This window comes from Barbus barbus (genome assembly GCF_936440315.1).
Source record: "Barbus barbus genome assembly, chromosome: 37".
In the NCBI taxonomy this organism is placed as follows: domain Eukaryota; kingdom Metazoa; phylum Chordata; class Actinopteri; order Cypriniformes; family Cyprinidae; genus Barbus; species Barbus barbus.
Window position 1 is genome coordinate 6,281,130 of NC_136715.1, and position 24,157 is coordinate 6,305,286.

At 36.9% G+C, this 24,157-nt stretch overlaps 1 protein-coding gene across 1 annotated transcript in view; it reads left to right on the forward strand.

Annotated features, from left to right (window-relative positions):
- Window positions 1–1,853: 1,853 nt before the first annotated feature.
- LOC306856999 (voltage-dependent L-type calcium channel subunit alpha-1D-like) overlaps window positions 1,854–24,157 on the forward strand; it is a gene marked incomplete at its 5' end in the record, with an annotated part of 95,413 nt that continues 73,109 nt past the window's right edge. The window contains 2 exons of the mRNA XM_079396606.1: window positions 1,854–2,086; window positions 4,839–4,944. Of these exons, the coding sequence (XP_079252732.1) occupies window positions 1,854–2,086; window positions 4,839–4,944 (339 nt within the window). The remainder of the gene's footprint in view (window positions 2,087–4,838; window positions 4,945–24,157) is intronic.

Below are 24,157 nucleotides of genomic sequence, written 5' to 3' on the forward strand. Positions count from 1 at the left end.
AAGAAAGACACAGATTCGGCTGCTATATCAATATGCATTATTTAATTTGTGAGGAGAAGCGCTACAGTTATTGTCTTGGAGTCACGAGCATCTTTATGTATACGCATTAAACATCTATATATGTAATCAAAAATATGCATTATGCATCTAAACGCATTATTGCCGTGCGATGTTACAATGACAATATGTGTCATTGTCCTACAAAATAGTTTAAACGTCAACATTTAGTATGCGTTCAAGCACTGTTCGAATGAAATCATTAAGGAGCTATATTTCGTTATCAATTTACATCATGTATGAGGTTAGAATGATAAATATATCTAATATATGAGCCAGTATTTGACAAGGATGTCCTATATCATTAGTGTGAAGATTAACATTTATTGTATAGCCCATCCAATCACAGCAGAGTATAGGCTTGAATTTGTGACATATTTGGATGCCATGTCTTAGGTTTTCACGATCCGATGGCAGACAAATGCTTGAAGGGAAATGTATACAGGCGATATGACCTTTCCATGCATGTCTTCATTTCTTCTGCAGGGCCTAGTGGGTCAAGGACTCGGAGTGACATTTGTGGATCCCACGAACCTGGATGTGTGCTTTTTAGCATGTTTTTCTTGCTGTTGTTTGCTGATAATGTCTGTTTTTATGTGGGGATGGTGGTAGTGTGATTCTCTGCCACAATGCATCTGTTTGCAGGCTGGTTTTCATTGGGTCACACTACACGCATTGATTTTTCCACAGGCTGTAACTTTTTTTTGTGACTATCCTAATAATACCTCTGTCATTTAAGCAGCATGTTATGCATTTTCTTTTTGCTGCCCCGGTTTGTTGAGAAATCGTAGTACGGCACGTTGTTTGTACACCTCATAGTCATGTTGCACTACCTCAGACATTTCAGTATTCGATAATCCTGGTTTCATGGTTTTGATTTTAGATTTAAAGGAATGCACATTATATATACATTATGGGACAAGTTTTATGCCAAATATGTTCTTTTTTTTTTTTGTCATGACATGATGTAGCAGTTCACATATCTAGAATAAAAGGTAACACTTTATAATGACTGTTGATAAACATGAACTAGCTATGAAAAATGCTTCTGAAGCAATTATTTATCCTAATATTCATTTCAACATTTACTAATGCAAAATCAAAAGTTGTATCTGTTAATATTATTATATTATTATTTAAATACTCTAACAAATGCATTGATCATTGTTAATGCATTAACGTTAAGTAACGGGACCTTATTGTAAAGTGTTACTGATAAAAAAAACAAGATTTAAGTGCCTTTAATAATCAAATAACAGCCTAAATTTATGTCTAATGAACGCTTTTTACATGGGTTCTCAAAAGCAGAGGCTAAATATAGCACATGAGTCATATGGGCTAGTTTTATAGTGTTTCTGACATGAAAGTAAGTAAATAAGGGCCGAATTTTCATGTTTATATTAACTATTCCTTTAAATATATAGAGGTTCTTTTGGTGCCCACGTCTTTTACGTGTTGGATTGCTTGCAAACTTTGGTTGAGACACTGGCCTTTTAGACCCAAACACATACTGTATCCATCTTTTTGTCCTACGCCCACATTGTTGCATAATATAATGTAGCAGTGAAGGAAGTCACTGCACAGCCTCCCACTATATTCTCTGCGCTTTCTCGTTTTCTCTCTAACTCTCCTCTCTGTCTTTCACAGAGGCAAATTATGCCAGCAGTACCAGAGTTCCTGTCTCTGGTGACGTGCCAGCCTGTTGGTGAGACCCTCCGCTCCAGCGCCCACCCCTGTGCCCTCTCCCCTGGCAGGCCCATGCTGGTGGACGCCTCGCTCAGGCCCACGCCCGCACCATGAGCGCCAACTGCCCTGCTCCGCCTGCTGCGACTCCTGCCGTGCCCCCCACAGCCTCCGTGCCTGTATCATCAGTGGTACCGGTCGGCTCGCTGGCCCAGAAAAAGCGGCAGCAGTATGCCAAGAGCAAAAAACAGGGCAGTTCGGCCAACACGCGGCCGCAGAGAGCTCTCTTCTGCCTCAACCTCAACAACCCCATCCGCCGGGCCTGCATCAGCCTCGTGGAATGGAAGTATCCTTTTCTGTTTGTAAAACATTGGGACTGATTAATATCAAGACCCTTTGGGTGTTTAAAATGTTCTCATATCCAAGTTTAAGGAGTTTTTCCCCCCAAAATGACAATTTTGTCATCATTTATTCACCTTTGTGTCATTCCAAACTTGTATGACTACTTTTTTCCCTCTTTTTCCACACAATGGAGGTCAAAATTGTTTAGACCCCAACTTTTTTAAAATGCTTTGTCTTTTGCAGAAGAAAAAATGCACAACTTGATGGTAATTAAGCCATTTTTAGGTAGAGTCCACTGAAAATTGTGAGCGGTTTGGCTTTGTGGTGCTATCAGAACATTGCTGTTTGACTATATCCACCCAGTGGTGGCCCTTGTGAAAAGTTAACTGTGGTTTTACTACAAATAAAACCAAAAAAGCATGGTTAGGTAAACCATGGTAACCACAAATTAACTGTGGCTTTGCTACACTAACCATAGTTTAACAAAGGTATTTGTAGTAAAACTGGTTATACAAATGGAAATGAATACGGCAAAAACTATGGTTAGCACACTTTTACTATAATAAAGCCATAGTTAATTTTGTTAAGAGTTGAGGTCTATCAGGTAGGTTAGGTCTATCAGGTTGAATGCAGCTTTGCAGCAGAATTGCAACAGTGATGCATTTTTGTAGGCCAACTCAGAAGTTTGCATCACCCTGGTTCCCTCGACAAAAACGCAACAGGATTTTTCCATTTGCTTTTGGATTATGGCAGAATACAAGACCCGCGACCAACAAAAGTTGATGATTCTTAGACCTTTGGTTCATTATGATAATCTTCACAAATGAATTTTGAAGTCTGAATACAATCGCCAGAAGACGTAAATGTAGGCTATAAAACAAACAGACTTCGACATCATCACCAGTAAGCTTCTGACAACTCTTTCATGATTCTTGATTTTAAAAATATTTTCCCTAAAAGTTTGAGTTAGAATGGTTTGCAAGTGTGTGGTTACAAACACAACGAGGCTGTAAAAATAGACTAGTGAAGAACAGTTGACTCATATGTTTGTTTCATGGAGAAAAATGGTGGCTTACAGGTTTTCAGTATATTAATTTGAACACATAGAAAAACTATGTGGTCTTCTCTTCAAGTCCAAGTTTGTTGTTTGTAAATACGCTTTGGTTTCTTCTGCCATTATTTCTCTACAAAACTAACATATGGTGCGGTTTTCTTGTGGCCTGTGCTGAAAATAGGTGAAGGTGGGATGAAGTAATTGAGCGAATCATCAAGAGAACAGGTAAACAAATGGAAGTAGTCCACCTTTGTGTCTCTAGCAGACATTCCAGCTCGTGAGCTCTAGTAGAAGCTTGTCAGGTGGTCTTTATTAAAGAGAAGCTGTGTTCCCTGCAGTGAGAAACACCTTAATCTCAAATGCAAGTCAGCGTGTGTAGCTGAGCTTTGAAAAGAACATCTGTTCCCCGGCCCTACGGGAAAATAAAGGAGCTATGGATTCCAGGTTGAGCTATGGATTTCAGATTCATCTTCTCCAGAGAGGATGTATAGCCTAGAATGCCTTCTTTTTATTTTAAGCTGCATATTGTTGTTAAACAATATAATGTACAGTGAAACAAGCATTGCAGGTGTTAACATTTGTGTAGAAATGTGTTAACCTAACGCTAGCAGACTTGTCTTTCCTCAAGGGAATCATGGGAAAGTCAGAGAGAACTTCCCCTGAATGGTGCATAATCTAACATTTTAGTGTCCTAGCTATGGCCTAATAAGAGTATTTAGCACAACGTAAAATTAGAGCATTGCATTGTACTGGATTAAAAAAACGCATAAGTGTAATGTGTAATCCTTGACCCACAAAATTAGGCATTTTTGTGAAAGCAGAGGAGAGATTTATATGATTGACTGTCAAATATTTAATGTAGACTGCAGCATTGTCCAGTCCTCTGACTCACAGCAGTTTTATTTACATTTTGTTCGTCTCACTAGCAGGAAAGCAGAGCGGCTGAGTCAGTTCTGTTGTGATGCAATTTTTACTGTTAAACCGCATGCAAGTAGCTACTCACTGCTATTTACGTCTGACCCTTTTGAGCTATCACACGATGATATTTAGCTCCGTTGAATAATAAAGATGTACAGATGAACAGGGTCCGGTGTGACCGTTTCAGGCCAGCTGATGAACATAGTCCACAATCATTGAATAATGAGATGATATATGTTTTTATGCCTTGTAAACACACACATTGTGTTTTGAATATTGTTTTATGAATTATGTTGAATTTAATTCTAATTAAATATCACTAAGGAAATATAGGTACTTATAGGTTTTGTTGAAATTTCAAAAAATAAAAGCAAATCAGCAATCTTGTGCCATAATTAAAAAAATAAATAGGGCTTATAAAAAAAACATAAATGTGTAAATGAAATAAAAATGCTAGCAAGCCAGGTAACAAATCTGAATTTATGGCAAGGAAAAAAAGGAAACTTTTGAATAATAGGTCTGGAGTAATTCCATTTTAATCGAGCCAACTTGAGGGAGTTGAAAGTTGATTTGTTAATCACATTTCAACCTTGAATAAAAAATTTTCCCCTTCCCATGATTTTAAATATGTCCAATATATGCTAGATTTTTTTTCTTGTTTGATTGAGTCCATTAGCAAATTAAACCTTCACAAGAATGACTGGATGTATATATTAATTGCCTCTGACTTGAATTATTAATAATGATTAATTCTCATTGTTCTACTCCTTAACTCTCATCTCAGGCCATTTGATATCTTTATATTGATAGCGATTTTCGCCAACTGCATGGCCTTAGCTGTATACATCCCCTTTCCCGAGGATGATTCCAACTCAACCAACCACGACCTGGTGAGTAAATAGCTGCAACCTTTTGACCTTTTTAGCTTGTTCCAGTCTGACCCCTGCCATCTCCCCAAACCCCACACTCACATTAACTGTTGTTTGCATCTGAAGATGGGTCTCCGGTCAGAGAGCGCCTCCTAAGGGATGGGTATTTCATTGTTTAATGGAGACCAAGCTCCGCCTTTTTACATTTTTAATGGTGTGCAGTTGTCATGTCTGTCTGCTGTTTTTAATATGCTTAAAGAAAAACCATGTGCAAATTCATCAGTCAACACCATTGCTGAGCATTTTCTCCTTGAAATCCAGTGTAGCAAAGACGGTTTGAAATAACCCATGTTTCCTATGTCACATACATGTAACCAATCTTGTCAATTTGTGGGGCAGGACTTTTCATATCATTAGCAAAGTGTTTCTACATATGAGTTTTAGAAGGTAGCTCTCTGAGGTGGTGAACAGGAACATGGTTTGTTTAACATTTGTAGCACATTACTAGCTGTTTGATAATGCATGATCAATTACCATTACGTGTGTCCGACGTTGTAGAGAGCGATACATAAAATATATTACCATTATGATACATTGACTTGTATACGACCCTGTATAATTCACTCTTCCTCTTCTTCTTCAGAATCCGTTTCTACAGTAGTTCAAACATATACGGATAGGTTGATAGAATATTGCCACTTGCCATTGTGTAGCGTTAACTACTTCAGTTAACCGAGTGAAAGTGGAGCAGTTTTGAGCTGGTGCATTGAGTGGAGGCAGGGACTAATTAGCATATTCATGCGCTGCTGCGTATACTTAAAGAGTTAAAGGTTTAGTTCACCCAAATATGAAAATTACCCCATGATTTACTCACCCTCATACCATCCTAGGTATATATGACTTTCTTCTTTCAGACGAATACAATACGAGTTATATTTAAAAATGTCCTGGCTCTTCCAATCTGTATAATGGCAGTGAATGGGGGGTTAAGATTTTGAAGGCCAAAAAACTGCATCCATACATCATAAAAAGTGCTCCACATGGCACTCAGGCTTCTGAGGTGAATTGATGTGTTTGTGTAAGAAAAATACCTATGTTTAAAACTTTCTAAACTGTAGCTAATCTTTAGTTTCCGTTAACTGTCATACGCATGTTCACTAGAAAGTGGCATTGCAGCAGATGACGAATGCAAATTAGAAGTACAAAATGAGGATTTGTAAAGAAAAAGGTTGAAGGTATAAGGCAATTTAAAAAGGATTTCGATATAAGGCAAGAGGAGACTTAGTTCTTACGAGAGCTTGCGTTACGCAAACGTCCTACGTCATCTGCTTGACGCCTCTCTCTCGTGAACGCGCGTACAACAGTTAGCTGAAGCTAGAGATTACAGTTGAAGGGATACAAAAATGAAAATTCTGTCATTAATTAACTCATGTCGTTCCAAACCCGTAAGACCTCCGTTCATCTTCGGAACACAAATGAAGATATTTTTGATGCATCTTGTGAGCTCTCTGACCCTCCCATAGACACCAAGCAACCTTACACGATCAAGGTCCAGAAACATAGCAAGGACAGAATTGTAATTTTTGGGTGAACTAACCCTTTAAGGGTATAAAGTGTACATTAAAGCTATTTTGAGGCATGAAGAAATAATTTTCACTGGGCGAAAACGTTATAATTTTATATATATGCTATTTTTAATATATCATTTTGATTGTCAAAGATGAGTTATAAATTGAGACTGCAGGGAGACTTTAAGAATATACACTATATTATTAGTTAAGTTATAGCAAATGAGGACTTTATTTGTCAAGAATTTGCATAATAAAGACCAAATATTGTTAGGAAATCAGGCCGGATTTCAGTGGTTTCATAAATTTTCTTTTCAAACTTGCTTCGCTTCCTTTCGACTAACTGCTTCGCTTGTACAGTTCAATTGATCTGATCTTGAACTCTTCAGATAAATGATTTATATTTAGACAAGCGGAGCATTTGGATCGGGTTCGGAGGGGGCGGATGTTCGTCTCTGTGCTTTGGACCGAGAGGACGATTGTGAGTTGAGATAAGACAGCTGTTCGATCTTGTGGCGGAGCACGGCTCAGCACGAGGGCTTCGTGATTTGTGAATAGCTCTCATGGCTACTGGCACAGTTTAATTGAGTGATTTCAGCAACTCAGATAGGAAAGAGAAACGGCAGGCAGTGATGGTGATGGGTGAAATTTGACAGAGTGTATTTTTTTTTTGTCTGTAGAAACCTAGAGTCTGTATTTATTTAAATATTATATTTTTGCTGGACTTAATTTGTTAACTTACCATGCGACCAGTTCAGATTACCGTAAACCTCACAAGCAGGGCATTGTTCTTTTAATGCACACTTGGAACAGCAATACACATCAAACAAACAACCTTATCGGTTGTTTTCCTGTTGCTTTATTATTTTTTCATGTGCTTGCTGTGTTATCTCATCCATCTGCACTCCCATGTGTGTGTTAAACAGCAGGAGGTAATCGCACAGCAAAATTTAATCAGAATCCCAGCAGGTAAGATAACATACAATCCCGGGTTGTCTCACACGGATGAGCAGAGGTCATGCTGGAGAGCCTATAGATACATTATATGGGCAGCTGGAACATCTTTGACCCTCTAAAGGATCGATGAGGCTTTTATATGGTATATATTTTACTAGATGTTGTGATGTTGTTGTGTAAAGAATCACCATTAGTTTTGGTCATATTGAGCAAACCCTTTACCTTTAAATTTTGATGATTTTCTTCTGGCTGGTGATAAAATTGGATGAAAAATTCATACTGATAAATGGACTTAAATCATACAGTATATAGGCACCAAGGGCCAGATTAATAAAACTTTCTTAATTCTTTTTATCTGCTATTTATTATCTTATATTGTTCTTCTCTCTTTTTTTCTAGATTTTTCTAAAGACAAGACTTAAGAACTTGAGAATTTAAATTCCTAAAAAAATCATTTTCTTTAATGATCATAACCTCTTAAAGTTAGCACAACCTTGTCTAAATCTCCATAGGTAAGATGTTTAAGGAATGTGTTGGATTGTTTCAAATATTAAGCATTACAGCATTACAGCATTACACTAGCTACACAGAATGCATTAATATTACTAGGGATGTGTAATTATAATATATAATTATTACATAGTTATTACGCATATGAGAGCACCATAGAGTCAGATAACACCAAACTTGTCTTTTTCTTTTTAAGACAAATAAATAAATACATAAATACAAATATTGTTCTTAAGAATATATTAGAAAATGTCTCAAGAATATTTCAAGAACTACCTATAGGAACTTTCTTACAATCTTTATATTTCACCTTAAGACAATTTGGTCACATTTTAGTTAACTCTCTCTATTATCTATTAATTACAACTTTTGCTTATTAATAGTTTGTAAGGCAGTATGGCTTTAGGTATGGGATAGGATTAAGGGATCTAGAATATGGTCTTGCAGAATATGGCATTAATATGTGCTTTATAGATACTAATAAACAGCCAAAATGCTAGTAATATGCATGCTAATAAGCAGCTAGTTAATATTGAGAATTGGTCCTTTAAATAAAATGTTACTTAATTTCTTTGTGAATCTGGCCCCAGAATATCATGGACACTTTATTGTGGGTGTTTTTCTTCAGCCAGTATCTCATTTTATAATGTCTGTTTTTTTCCCACTTGCCTGCAGTTGTAAATGGCTTGCGAAGGTTTAGAAAGCTGTGATATCTAATAGAAAGCGAGGAATAGAAATGGATTGGTGCAACCTAGTCTCAGCCTCAGACGGTCACGGCCACGGAACCTTGTCTAAACGTCTGATGCATATGGCACACTTTTCTGGAAACACTTCAGGAATGTCGAAGTCGTCATCTGACTGGTTGATTTAAACCGGATTTCCAGGAGACACGAGTGTCGCGTTTATTTTCGGTCCGCCGGGAAACAAAGATGGCGTGGCGCCAAACCCCCTCACGAAAGAAGAAAGCCGCCTTGTTTACAAATGTGACGACGAACGCTTATCAGGGTCAACTAAACGCTGGATTTTCAAAAGTATGTGAAGTATTTAAAGTTCGCGTCATAGAAACTTTAAAGTCCATCCGAGAGTTTGTTATTGTGACGACATTTCCACGCCCCGAAACGTGATGCTGAACGAAACGAACTGTGATTGGCTGTTTGACATGTCGGTCAAAAGGCCTGATGGGCGGGCCTTGGCCAATGAAAGCTACCATACATTCCAGACCTTCAGCCATCAGTCTGAGGTCTGGCTAAGCAAGACTAGGTGCAACCTAGCAGCACATTGCTTCCTCATATAATACTATGCAAATTAATACAGAGGCTGTCTATCGCTGATTTTAGCACCACAGAGAACACCTCACACAGGACTGCATGAGGTTGTGCTGCTTGCAGAGCTCAGAGATAGCGTCTGTGGCACAGATCAAGCATTGTTACTGACTAAAAAGCAGGTTGGTAATTCTTCATTTCCTCAGCTGAGCTTCAGTTTTAATTGTGGTTATAGATGCAGCTCATGGGAGTTTTGTGTCGATCACAGACTCCAATTAGGGGGTCCAGTTCAGGATCAAACGTCTCTTAGATCCAACTAAATTTTTTAAGTGTTTTTCAAAGCATAACTTTATCACAGAGCACACACAGACCCCACACTTCCTCATGTGAACAAAATTCCCAGCTGATATTTTTCCAGGGAACTTTTAATGCTGATCTGTACGGACTCATCATCATGCTTAAAAGTGATCGTAAAGACATTAAGAAAGTTTCAAAAGTTTTCAGTTTTAAATCTTTGCTGTTCTTTTGAGCTTTCTATTCTTCAAAGAACTCTGGAAAAAAGATGTATTGTGTTTTTCCAAACATAAAATCAATTATTTTTTATAATAATTAAGCATCAAATCATCATATTAGAATAATTTCTGAAGGATATGTGACACTGAAGACTGGAATAACAATGCTGAAAATTCAGCTTTGCATCACAGGAATAAATTACATTTTACAAAATGTAATAATATTTCACAATATTACCGTTTCCACTGTATTTTGATCACATAAATGCAGCCTTGGTGAGCATAAACATTTGAAAATCTTACCAACCACAAATTTTCATACTGTCATAATCATCGAATAGTACAGTATGTGAAATAGGACAGTCCTCCAGTGATTGGGTAGTAACCACCTGTTTAACGCCATGCAGTTATGAATAATGTAATGCCTTTTCAGTGTATATTACAGGACCTTTTCATTTGTCATTCTGCCACTACAGAACAACGGTAACGTCTGTGCTGTGTTATGAGGTGTTTCTGTGCCTCTTTTTATGCATGAGTTCCTTGTGTATTAGCCTAGGTGTCCTATTTCTAAGGGACTTCATTACCCGAAGGTATCAGCTTTCATTTTGGGCGTTCCAGGTGATAAAGGGTTGAGTATTGGAGTATAGAAAGTGAAAACTCTCAAAGGAGTGTTCTGGGTTCAAAACAAGTCAAGCAACGACAGCGTCTGTGATGCACAATACACAGACGATCACTTTGACCTTCTCTCAGTTTACACTAATGCACTTGGAATGAAAGTCAATAGAACACGATATTCAGGAAGGTTAAAAACAGTGATGTGAAGTTCAAATTTATTTTCTGTTTTAGGTGGATGCATCGCACCAAATTACAGTGGATTTGGGCGTACGCCATGACACTTGCTGTGAGAAATGCCACAAGTGGAGTGATACAAATGGTTGCAGTTACACTCTAAAAAATGCTGAGTTGAATACAACCCAGTGCTGGGTAAAGTATGGACAAACTCAGCGATTGGGTTGTTTTTGACCCAGCGTTTAGGTTACTGCACAGAAGGTTGGGTTAAACATTTAACCCAACTGTTGGTTGAAAACAACCCAATCGCTGGGGTTGTCCATATTTTACCCAGCGACGAGCTGTATTTAACTCAGCATTTTTTAGAGTGTATCATTAGAATATTGCACTTCTCTTGGCTAATCAGATTCGAGGACAAGGAAGAACTGTTGTATAAATATATTTTTATATCCGGAAAGTATTCACAGCGTTTCACTTTTTCCACATTTTGTTATGTTACAGCCTTATTCCAAAATGGATTAAATTCATTATTTTCCTCAAAATTCTGCAAACTACACCCCACAATGACAACGTGAAAGTAGTTTTTTGAAATCTTGGCAAACTTGAAAAAAAAAAAAAAAACATGGTTTCTAAGGTTCAAGAAATAATCACATTTGTTTTCTTTTCAATTTTGACAGTAAACCTCTGTGCAGCATTTTGTTTGACAAAAAAAATTAAAGGGTTTAATTTTCATTTGATTAGGATAAATTAATGTTTTATGGCTTCATTTTATTACCAAAAAAAAATTAAATTATTTATAGAGTCCTATTATTGATTAAAAAAATAGGAGCCTATTAAAAAAAGAGAGAATAGGTTTACAATACAGGCCTGTGACTCTTAATTTGTTAATTCACCACTTGTAATCTGATGTTTAGTAGTCATTTTTTAGAAATATCAATTGCATTTGTATTAAAACTATATCCAATGAATGTAATAAAAAACTGAGAATTGAATCAGATCAGATTGAGAGCTTGTGCATTGGAATTGTGATGTAGCGCTAAATTTTTCCAAATCTGTGACCTGAATTCCTGGAATGTTGGGACGTTTTTTAAATTTGAATAAAATGAAAACTAAAAGAATTTCAAATCACACGAGCCAATATTTCATTCAGAATAGCACATGGATAACATAAAAGTTTAAATGGAGAAAGTTTACAATTTTATGCACAAAATCAGCTCATTTCAAATTTGATGCCTGCTACAGGTCTCAAAATATTTGGGACGGGGGCAGGTTTACCATGGTGTAGCATCTCCTCTTCTTTTCAAAACAGTTTGAAGACATCTGGGCATCAAGGTTATGAGTTTCTGTTCCTCAAAAACTCCCATTAATAACTGAAGTTGCTTACATTGTGAAATTAATATCTTGCTTACATCTTATGCACATTTGCACTTTGTTGTTTCTGATGAAAGAAATCGGCAGAGAGCAGAATTAATTCAGGGAGCGCTCACACTGAATAAAACACAGCTGTTTCAGCCACTAGCGTAGCCAGAAATGTTTAAGTGGGTGGGCCTACATAAAACTGGGTGGGCCAAGTGTGTAGCATAACTGCATGTCAAATTGCCAACAAAAAATACAGCACCAAGGTTCATTACACAGTACTTCTAAAGCATGCACTAGTAATTTATGTTAATGTTCACTTCAAAATGTACTAATTGGACATTATTCAAATTAAAAGTTGTATCTGTTAACATTTGCCTGAGCTAAGGTTAACAAAGACGAATAAACACGGTAACAAATGTATTGCTAATCTTAGTTAATGCATTAACTAACGTTAACAAAAGGAAGTTTATTGTAAAGTATTACCTCAATCTGAAACAACGGGGCTTCGCAGATGATATCATAATCAAGAGTCTCTCAGTCAGGGACGTGCGCAGACATTTTGAGGGGCAGGGGCTCAAGTGGAAAAAAGGGCACTTCTCATTAATTATTTTCTAAACAAAATAAATATATTAGGGGTGTGCGATATTGACAAAAAATATATCAAATTTTTTTTTTTTTTTTTTTTTTTCGATAATGATAATTAGACAATATTTTGCTGAGTGTGTTATTGTGCTGATATCTTAAGGACTACCGTGGACAGCTGACTCCTAAAGTTTTTGATATTCTGCATATTCTGTGGTGATCAGTTCACAGCAGTGGTAGAAATGAATCTTTTCCAATAAGTTTAAATTGATTTTTTTTACCTTTTATGGGCATTTTTACCTTTATAAAGCCCTGCATGAGTGCGCATCATATTTTCAGTCAATTAGAATAAGTCATTTAAGCTGTTACCAAGCAAATGAAATCAGTATTGACAAAATCTTTGCAATGCAGAGAAAACACAGAAGCTGCATTAGAAGTGGCATTTAGATGCATTTACACACGGTTTAATGCAGCACATGAATGCATTTAACCTGCAGTTACAAATGCATTAATACTGTTTTGATATTTTAAACATTGAATACTGATAAAAAAAAATGAATAGATACTTTAAATGTGAAATTAAAACTGCCAGTAGGTGGCAGCAAGTCACTGTTAATAAGTGAGTCATTGCAACTGAACCGAATCATTTAAACAGTTGATTCATTCAGGAACAATACAGCTGTTGCTCAGAGACGCAAATTTAAATTCTATTTGTTGGCGAAATAGAGCAAAAACAGTCAATATTGTGTCTAAAACATAAGTGTGTTAATATTAAATTCTCGTTTATTTAACTGCTTTATAAAATCAATATTGCATTTGCAATCATGTTGCTTTTTGGTGGGGGAAAAAACAAACAAACAAAAAAAGTCAGTCTTCGCATGATACTGATTAACTATATGAAATGATATAAATATATGCATTTCTGCTCCCATATCTTGAATTTTGTGATCATTCTTAATCTAAATGCATTTTAATAAACTGAATCATGCAGTGAAAGAACGCGCACTGGTCTATGGTAGCTGATGATAGGAAGACCAATTAACTATATTTGCCTTTTGTCTTTTGGATAATTAGCTGTAAATTCGAGGCACAGGTAGCTAGTCTTTTGTTTATTACCACTCACCTCCACACCAAGATAAACACAAGTGGAGAGGGAGGGAGGGAGGGCTTCACTTCTGCAGTTCTCTGCCTGTCTGTGATGTGCATGTGCCGATCAATGTGTGCTACACTGCTGTGCTGCGCGTGCCTGCGCCGAGACGCGGAGGGGAGAAAGGCATCTGAACAGACAGTGTCTCAACATTTTCCAACCCGACCGTATATATTTGGATTTTTTTATTTATTTGACAGGGAAAGCTGTGTGCAAACAGAAACACACACACATACATAGGCCTATATTCATTTATTTAAAAAAATAAATAAAATCCGATCGAAGTTTCCGATCGATAAATCCATCACCCGCAGGTGGTCTGGCGGGTTTCATTTATAGAGATGGTCTGGACTTATTGCTAAGATTTTACTTTTTAAAGAATTGATCTGATCTATGTTTGCTTCACTAGGCTATTTTCAAATTTAACTTCACAAACGCGCGCATTTTACTCTTATATCCTTACGTCGTAAACATAACATTAATTGTGGGTGGGACTAACAGAAACAGACGAATCATCACTTTGACCAGCGTGAAGAGGGACAACTGAAACGACCTGCAACTGACCATGAACACAAGCTTTTAATATTTTTTATAAATATTTAAAGTTACAGTGAAATAAGACGTTTATTATTATCGTTTAATAAATTACATCCATTTGGAAAATTACCAACTTCTCATTGGGTGGGCCACAGATGAAAGGCCCACCCGTAGCTACGCGACGTTGTTTCAGCGACGACTCATCTGAATGCTTCTTATTGGCCATTGTACTCCATAAGAAGCTCAACAGAATCATGTGTGTTTGGTTATAATGCGCAGTGCTGTAAAGCTAAAAACGCGGCTGTCTCTGGCTCCGTGCCAGCCAGTGAAGGTGAGTGAGCGCAGATTTGAATTTAGCAGCTGGTGATGTGCCGCACTGAACGATCTAATCACACCGGTGGGATCGTTTATCAAATATTAAAAAAAAAAATGTATTCGTCTATTTTGTCTTTTGGAAGCTTCATTCAAAATTCACTTGTCTCAAAAATCTGAGGGGGCACGGTTGAAATCGCGTTACGGGAGTAGCGGTATTTAAGCTGGGCCCCCCTCTGGTCCAGTGCCCTGGGCACGTGCCCGGTAGGGCCGTGCGTTAATCCGTCCCTGCTTGATACTGTATATTATTCCAAGCCTATTGAAGGATTGCCCAAAGATGATTCACACTGGTTGGACACTTCTTACAGACATCACGGTCCAATTCCTCCCATAGTAGCTCAATTGGGTTGAGGTCGGGTGATTGGGGAGGCCATTCCATGACAGACATGATGCCAGCTGACTGTTTCCTCTCCAAATAGGATTTGTACAGCTTGGAAGTGTGCTTGGGGTCATTGTCTTGTTGGAAGGTTTAGAAAGGTTGTTGGGGTGTTTCCAAACTTTTGGAGGGCAGTGTAGATGAGATTTGCAAAGCCTTTGCAATTTGATGTTGAGGAACGTTGTTTTTAAAGTATTCCACGATCTTTTTACGCACTATTTCACAGATTGCAGAGCCTCTGCCCATCTTTACTTCTCAGAGACTCTGCCTCTCTAAGACATCCCTTTTATAGCTAATCATGTTGCAGACCTCATATCAATTAACTTAATTGGTTGCTAGATGTTCTCCCAGCTGAATCTTTTCAAAATGTCTTGCTTTTTAAGCCCTTTGTTGCCCCCGTGCCAACTTTTTTGAAACCTGCAGCAGGCATCAAATTTGAAATGAGCTCATTTAGTGGCTAAAAGTGTAAAATTTCTTTTATGCTTTATTGTGAATGAAATATTGGCTCATGTGATTTGAAAGTCTTTTAGTTTTCATTTTATTCAAATTTAAAAAATGTCCCAACATTTCCAGAATTCGGCTTGTATATAGACAGCGGGTAAAATAAGTATTCAACACGTCACCATTTTTCCCAGTAAATATATTTCCGGTGGTGCTGTTTACATGAAATTTTCACCAAATGTCGGTAACAACCCAAGTAAGCCATACATACAAATAAAACAAAACCAAAATAAATTCAGAAATTAAGTTATGTGTAATAAAATGAAATGAGACCGTTGAAAAGTATTGAAACAGCTGATAAAAACATCACAGTAATCGTAACCCATTCGACTCTAGTCCATCAGTTAATGTCTTGTGAAATGAAAAGCTGCTTGTTTGTAAGAAAAGAATCCATCATTAAGGCGTTTTAAATTTAAATTGCTAATAATATTGCTTTCTCCATTGAAAAAGTAGTCTCATCTGAATCAGGAATATGCACAGATCAAGCACTGTTTGCAAGTGAAAACAGTCCAGAACAGTTCTGAACAAATAAGTCAGTGAACTGTGATGTGAGAGGACAACAGAGGATGGAATTTTTTCACTGGTGGAAGCATTATTATGATTATGGACTTCTGCATATTTTGGAAATATTTAATCCTTTAAATGTAATATTTAGCAAATCTCAAAATAAAAATCTATTTTATACTGCATAATTTCGCTGATGACAACATCTGTGACATACTTAATTTATTTTACTTGACGTATTGAACCCGGAACATTCTTTTAAGACATTTAGTTTCATTACTGGTTATTTAGTAAATGCTTCAAGAGACTTATGTGTACATTTTACAATGTCATATACTGTAATGTGTTGTGGCAATTTTAACTGACTCTCATCAGCATAAGAGACAAACTCACTCTTCGTCTTTAAAATGGTTTTATTCCTTGCAAAGAAGGTCAGACAGTCATACAGAAACACTCGCTGCAGAGTGTGACAAAGAAGGGAGGGTGTGCCTCCACCTTATATCCACACTCTAGGCACTCAAGGTTACAAGCTTGCAGCTGTACTTTTCCATACTTGGTGAGAAAACAAATAACATTCCACTGTATCATGCAGTAAAAACCTATTCCCCTTAGATTTAGGGCCCAAATTACCTTTCAGGTCACGAACATGCATCTCCCCCGTCTCCAATGGTCTGGATCTCCCGCCCAATATTCCCTTATGGACCCCCCGTCATCCATACATCTTAGGCTAAATGCCCCAGACCCATTTCTTCCTACACAGCCATACCAAAAAAGGTTTTGCACCACCACATGTTCCCATAAGCATATGAAAATTAACATAAAATGAATTTTCTTCAACAAATGCAAGCAGCCTTCATTGCTGCATATTAAAGCTTATCTATCACTAACCATAAGATTTCTGCTTCAAATAGATCATGCGTCAGTTTGCCAAAAAAGGAACATCTTCAGTTGAGTATATGGAAAGCAGTCAAATATGCTGAAGCCCCAAGCTCTTGGTCCACTAATGATGTACCTGTCTGAGTCAAACATTCCCTAGTCAAGTATTCTCTACAATACTTGCAGTTTGCGGTTACCGTTCTTTACATACAATATGCAGCTCAGAAATGTGGCTTGCAGCATTATTTGGTACCTTTAAGATGCACAAGGTGACACAGACTCTTTAGACAATCACATTTCTTCATCAGACACAAGCACAGACTCGGTGTCTGGTATAAGGTTATTCCTGACGGTTTCTTGCAGTAGATTGAAGGCTCCAGGCAGCTCCTGCTGTGTACAAGCGTGCCCTTTTCATGCCCAATAATATTCACATTCGCCAACCTTTCCCACACACACACACACACACACACACACACACGTGTCGTGTTCTTAAATGACTTCTGCTGTTCTTAAATTAAGCTAATTATTATTACTACACCAGCATGTTACCTCTTGCAGTCATATTTTGGGAATTACTACATGTAAAATAACACAGTAACATGGTACAGTGATTGTAATGGATGGGTGGTATGACATTTCAAGCTGTGACTGCATTGTCCTGCAGTGTGACTGTTTTAAAATGCACTTTTCTAATTAATTTATAATTATACATGCTGCTTTTGTTATCTCATATTGACTTCATGGAATATTTAGACATTTATAAATGCATTTGTCACATCACAGGCCGTTTTAGTGAACTGCAAAAAAGCTGTTTAAAATACACACGACTATAAAGAAATTGAACATTTTAACTTAAAATCGTTTCATAATTAGCATTTTCAGAATTTATGGATTGCATTTGAATAATTTAGGATTATTTCATAATTTGCATATTTTAAGTATTCCAATATAATTCTCCGAATAAAGATCATGGTTCTAGTGTCGGGAAATTTAAGTTTTATTTTATTTTATTTTATTCCCATTGGAGTGGATTTCATGGAAAGTAAAATTTTATTTATATATTTTTCTAACCATCTGAATTTTCTAACCAACACTCTGTCTGCGCCCCATTTATGTCAAATAGTTCAACTCAATTCATTTAAATAAGTTTTCAAACTGAACAATTAGAATGAATAAACTGGTTAAACTGTCAATATAAAACTAAAAGCAGAAGTTTTTATTCCACACAAGTGGAATTTTTGTAAACCCATTCATTTGTTTTATCCTGCATTTTAAAAAAGCATTACTTTGGTACTCTTTGATAACAGATTAGTCCCTTTATAAAGCTTGTTTCCATGAGGTTGGCCACAGTGTAGATTTTTCAGGTTTGAACAATTTTAGAACAAATTTATCCCTATACGAGAAAGAACAAATTAGAGCACAGCACATTCTGGCCTACGAAAGCTTTACACCATCATTTCAACACAGTTGTCAGGTCTAACCTATATTAGAGTCACAGTGAGATAAGACAAGCTTAAAATAGAGCAAACTTGGAATCAGTCCCAAGCACAAAACTGCACCATAAGAAGTATGAGGAAAAGACTGATGTTAAGCATAAACCTGTTTAGAAGGAGAAGCCGCTGATTTCTCTGAGGGGAATGAGACGTGTGTGTGTGTGTCTGGCTGTGTCTCCGGACCCCAGCGGTGATGAAGGCTGAAGTGTATGTTTAATCACTTAGCTAACTGCTTATTTTCATCAGATGCGCTGACTTCCTCTTGCTCTTTATCTTAGCGTGTGTGGGTTTGACTACTTTGGAAAGCCACTGTCCGTTCGTGTGTATATGCATGTGTAATACTGCAAGGAGTGTTTGATTTTGTGTGCTACACTGTGTGTATTTTATATGCATTTCGATTAGTGGGATTCTGTGTAATGGTGTGTGTGAGAGGAGAGAGAGAGAGACATGGAGTTTGTTCTAGTTTACATGCTCTCAATGCATTTACTAACATTTCAAATTGTATCTTTAATTCTCTTAGTTATAGTTAAAGCCATTTCATTTCTGAACCCACATATTGCACATATACCATTAAGTCGTTTTAGATAAAAGCATCAGTTAAATGAATAAATGTAAATGACAGCATGAAATGCAGTAGCATTCATAATCTTAAACATTTCTGAGCAAGTAATTTTAGTGAGGAAAAACTATTACCAGGGATTTGATGTTATCTACTATCAATTCATAAATTTTCTGAACTATTAGATATTTTTTATTATGCATATTTAATATTTTCTTTATTTAGTTTATTTGTCTTTAAGATAACATGCATTTACAGCATGAGGGAACATTTATTTTTCTTAAAATATAAATAAAAATAATATTAAAAAATAATAGTCATTTATTTTTTTTATTAAAACTAATTAAAAAATTAAATATATTTAGCTTATTTTAACTTTAATGATGCAAACCGCAATTTTGATTGCTCGGTTCTGTGAATTCCTATGGAGATTTGTGAAGTGTTGAAAAGCTCTTATCTTTCTCAGTATTTGTGACCAATATAGAAAATTACAAGTTTTTTAGATTTCTGTCTTTTTCTCAACCACTCAGATTCAGTGTTCAGTGGCTTCAGGTGTTCACGTGTATGTGCAGAAGCTGGTGGTCCACTGTGTGTGTGTGTGTGTGTGTGTGAGTGAGTGTCTGGCATTAGCACTCCGTCCTGGCGTTTTCCTCAGGTGATCTTGTGTTCAGGCATAAATAAGCAATCTTGCTGATGGGCATGGAGTCAAGTCATATTTCAGAATCACACTTACTAACATGCAGAGTCACTCACAGGCAAAATAGATGCAGATACAGCCATAATATACAAGCTAATTTATTTTTTGGCAGTGCCTGAAATGGCAAACAGGCTGTATTTGTAAAGGTGGTTGTAAATAACTGGACTAGTGTTCTAGAAAAAAAGGATGGGTGTGTTGTGGATGGGGTCTTTAAAACAGGTCGATTCATTTATACTGTTATCAGCACGTTGAAGTAGATTCGTCTCTTGTCGTCTCTGAGAGAATATGCGCTGTTAATACAGCGTTTTTTCTTTTTTTACTTTCACTTTCTGTATAACAGAAGTTAAGACGTTCACCGGCATAACTATTGCGCAAAGTTTCCACGTTGCTTGTGTGATTTAAAGGCTCGCCTTTATGGTTTAAAACAGAAATATTTCCAGTATTGCGACGTAAACGCCAACCCCCATGCATATGTATCTTAAACGCAAGGATACATGAAAGAGGAAACAAATTGGAATGCCACGCTGTCTGAAACATGTCTCTATTCTTGTGAGCGCTGGTCCTTATATCACGGATCAACTGCGATCCGTTTAAGCCCTAATAGCCTATATGACAGATCAGAGCAAACTTTTTACTAATTTAACATGAAATCGTCAAATTGCAACTCCATATCAATAGCATACAACGAAAATACAGAATAATTAGAGCAATCATTTACGCACAATAAATAACAGAGCGTCATATCTATACACATTTTCCCCTGAACGTTCTCGCGACCCGGTAGGAATTCTTCCACGGCCCGGTAGTGGGTCGCGACCCGGTGGTTGGGGACCTCTGGCTTAAGAGATGGTGGAAAGCATTTGTCAATGTTTGGTTAAATGGTTTCATTTTCTATTAGCTTACTTACAGTTGTACTTTGTTTTCGACATTACTTCATTTGAAAGTAGACACTTCAGGCTTTCTATAGAGATAACTCTCATGTTTCTGTGTTGAGTATTTGCTGAGTTACACTTCATTTTAGTGACGCGTTTCTATAAACAGACCGCGGAGACGGAGAAGACAGAGAGCGCACCCTGTTGGCTTTCTTTTTTTCCCCAAAACCACAAAGTTTTGTTGTAATCGTGAGTGTACACAAAAAAATAGACACTTAACAGTTTCGATTGATGTAAAGAAAGAAAGGAATCTGATCAAATCGTTAATCGGTTTCAATCAGAGGCCACATTTTCAGGAGAAATTGCTTTGCTCCAGAGGTCAGCGTGTGATAAATGAATATCTGAATGGAATTTGAGGAGTGTTGAATTGCAGTATAATGGAAGATGATGATGTTTTGAGGGAGGTCTTTGGTGCAGGAGATTTATCTCCTCATTAGTATTCAGTCATTTTTTGCATGTGCCTGTGCTTTCCGCTGCCGCCCCTACACACTGCCCCTCAGTGGTTAGGGGTGGAACAGCGCTCCATAGACAGCCGGATTCAGAGCAGCACTGCATCATGTGAAAGGATGCGGTTTGTTGCTGGGTTACTGAGCATGAGTTTGACGTTCAGGATTGCACGGTTGAGAGAGAGAGAGAGAGGAGGTGGAATAGATGCTGCAAGGTCATTGGAAATACCATCATATTTCTATAGCATGTTTGTGATCAGGATCTTTTCTCTTTCCTTTCTTTCTGGAGAAAAGTACTTCCTGTGCCAGTATGCGGTTGTTTGTCACTCTTGTTCAACAACCCACACACACACAACACACACCGTAGGAGGTAGAGGGGCAACTCTATGAAGTGGTCTTCATTCCCTCCAGCTTTGTTGGTGCAGACTGACGGCTCTATACAGACAAGAGAGAGAAAGATGGAAGTAGAGGAGGTAGAGAGATGGATTTGTCCTGTCTCTCAGAAATACCAAGCTGCATCTGTGTATCTCAATGTTCTACTGCTTTGAAACCTTAAAATCACTAGTCATATGACATCAAGAACTTGTATGCAAATTTATGTATTAAAACTAGGGCTCTCACTACCTTTATTTAAAGTGATTCATTCTATTTACGATAACAAATACATTATTCAATAATAGATAGTACATTTATTTTATGTTTATATGTAGTATAACAGCTTAATATCCATTGTTTTTAAATGCAATGCTTAAAAATGTGTGCAAACGACCAGTTTTCGTGACCACGTAGTACAGCAATGTCACAAGAGCGTGTAACCGCGATAACCGGAAAATCTGCAAAATCTCCACCGGTTGATAAATTTGTACTGGTTAATCATGTCTACCGGCATATTTCCCTGCCCTATATTGTTGTATGCAATTATTTTGAATAATTAATAATAGGTAGGTAATAAATGAATTATTAAAATGTGTAATCCATTCAAAGCCCTAATTGAAACTAAATTTGGTAAACTTGGTTTTGCTCATAATTTGCTTTTGGAATTTCTGATCAAATCGTTAACCCTAAATGTTAATGTGAACTTTTCAATTGTAACACACACAAATATTTGTGCTGAGGATGATTTCTCAGATCATACGGCTTGTTGATGTGAGGTGTGTTTTGTAATGTATTTTTTTGGACTATAAAATCATGTATAATAAAAAGTGCATGTGTTTATATGCACTGTAGCAGTGCGCTAGAAACCACTCAGCTTAGCAACCACATATGCATTTGTGCTGGCAACATTCTAGCATCATTATAGTGAAATTTGCATGGACAAATCCCACTCGTAAAATATTTAAAAAAAATAGTTTATGCCTTTAATCTTGTAAGCTGTATGAAATATATTTTCAAATGACTGATACAAGTCATAGTCGATTTATTGACAGTTTGTTGCCAGATGAACGTAGTGCATTTGCTGGTATGTGCTGTATATTCTGTTACTTTGAACAGAGGACATTGTGATGTTTCCGTGACATGATGTCACTCTGACTCATGTCACGGCAGCTATTCGCCACATGCACACATTTGCTTGTGTGTGTGTGTGTGTGTGTGCGCATGTGTTTATATGCTTCATTTCAAACCAATGGTTATGCTAAGTGACATGCTGTATTTACCAATTATCAAAACACTAAAAAGAACCAAATCGGAATCAGATTAGCCTTCTTGATGGATTTAGCATTCATGTATTGCATTTCTCTGCTCACAATTTTTTGCGAATCAGTTTATTATTAATAATTTTATCAAGCACTTACGGGATTTCATGGATTCGTCCTGAAAGATTCCTCATACACTGATTTAGTTTTGTGTTTCCACTTATCGTATTGATTTTACTGTAATATAGGCTTGATGTGGATTATGGTTGTGTCTCAAATTAGTCATTTATACTTGCAGGAGCTTCAAGTTGAAATAAATACGTTCCCCTAAAATGAGTCATTTAGACCTGTCAGTAACGGTTATTTTGGTAATTGAGAAATTGTTCGATTATTCTGACGAGTAATCGGATCATTTTTGTGGTGATTAAAGAGACTTGAGCGAACAATTAATTCATCATAACACTATGCTTTATAATGATTTTTAAAGTGTTTTAATATTTCATGCAGCCTTAGAAAATGGTCTAATAGGCTTATGCGTTTCATGGATTCTTGTGCGCCACTGTCAGTATTTTGCCGGTTAATCGCCACGGGCAAAATGCAATTGAGGAATTTTTATAATCAAGGACTCGAATTGAATTGATGAATTGTGACAGCCCTAGAACCATTTATAGTTTCTTTCTTCTGCAGAACACAATATAAGATATTTCATGCTGCTCTTGTCCATAAAAGTCATATAGACCACTTTTATAGTGATCTTGCGTCCTTTTTAGAGGTTGACAACCCAAAAGTCCGTGTTAAAGTCCGTGTTAAAGTCCGCATGAACCGGACGTTTGCGAACGTTTTTACTTCCGTATTGTGACGTACTTCCGAGAGAAACAGAATATTGAATGAGGAAAATAGAGGGCATGGCTTGTTTTTGTTCTACTGTGAATTGATTGATAGTATTATGGTATATTTTTTGTCTGGATATTTGTTAAGAGCAAAATAAAATCTTAGCAAACAATTAAAACAGACTTCATTAACATAAAAGGGATGTAGAGCTTTTGATGATTGATTGAAGGTGAAATATGCACGTGTTGAACACTAGGGCATGTTTTTGTTTTAGTAAACTAGCTAATGATGGTTTGTGTGTGTGTGTGTGTGTGTGTATGTATGTGTGTGTGAGAGAGAGTATGTACAGTTAGTCTTTAGAGCATAAATAAGCCGAGATGAGTCAGAGATATTTCTGGATTTCCCCACAGGCCTCTGTTTTCCTCTCTCTCTCTCTCTTTCTCTCTATTCTCACACTCTGCTGATGGATGAATAAAGTAGAGGGGTAATGGATTGGGAATGCTGTATCACCTCAACCGCATATCGCTTAATGAAGCTCTTCTGCTCCTGTTTGTTTATTTAATATGTAAATTTGCTTCAGTGTTGTTTATTTGCACAATATGACAAGTTAAAGGCTGTTTTGTTAGTTAGCAAAGCTCATCATTTTAAGTGGCCATATTTAAAATATGAAATTGAATCAGTGTTTCCTTGCTCTTTCACTGAATCTCACCGAATATGCCCAGGCCATATTTTGCCTTAAAGTCAGAAGACAAAAAAACATATTTCGCATAACGGTACATTTTAGCACCAT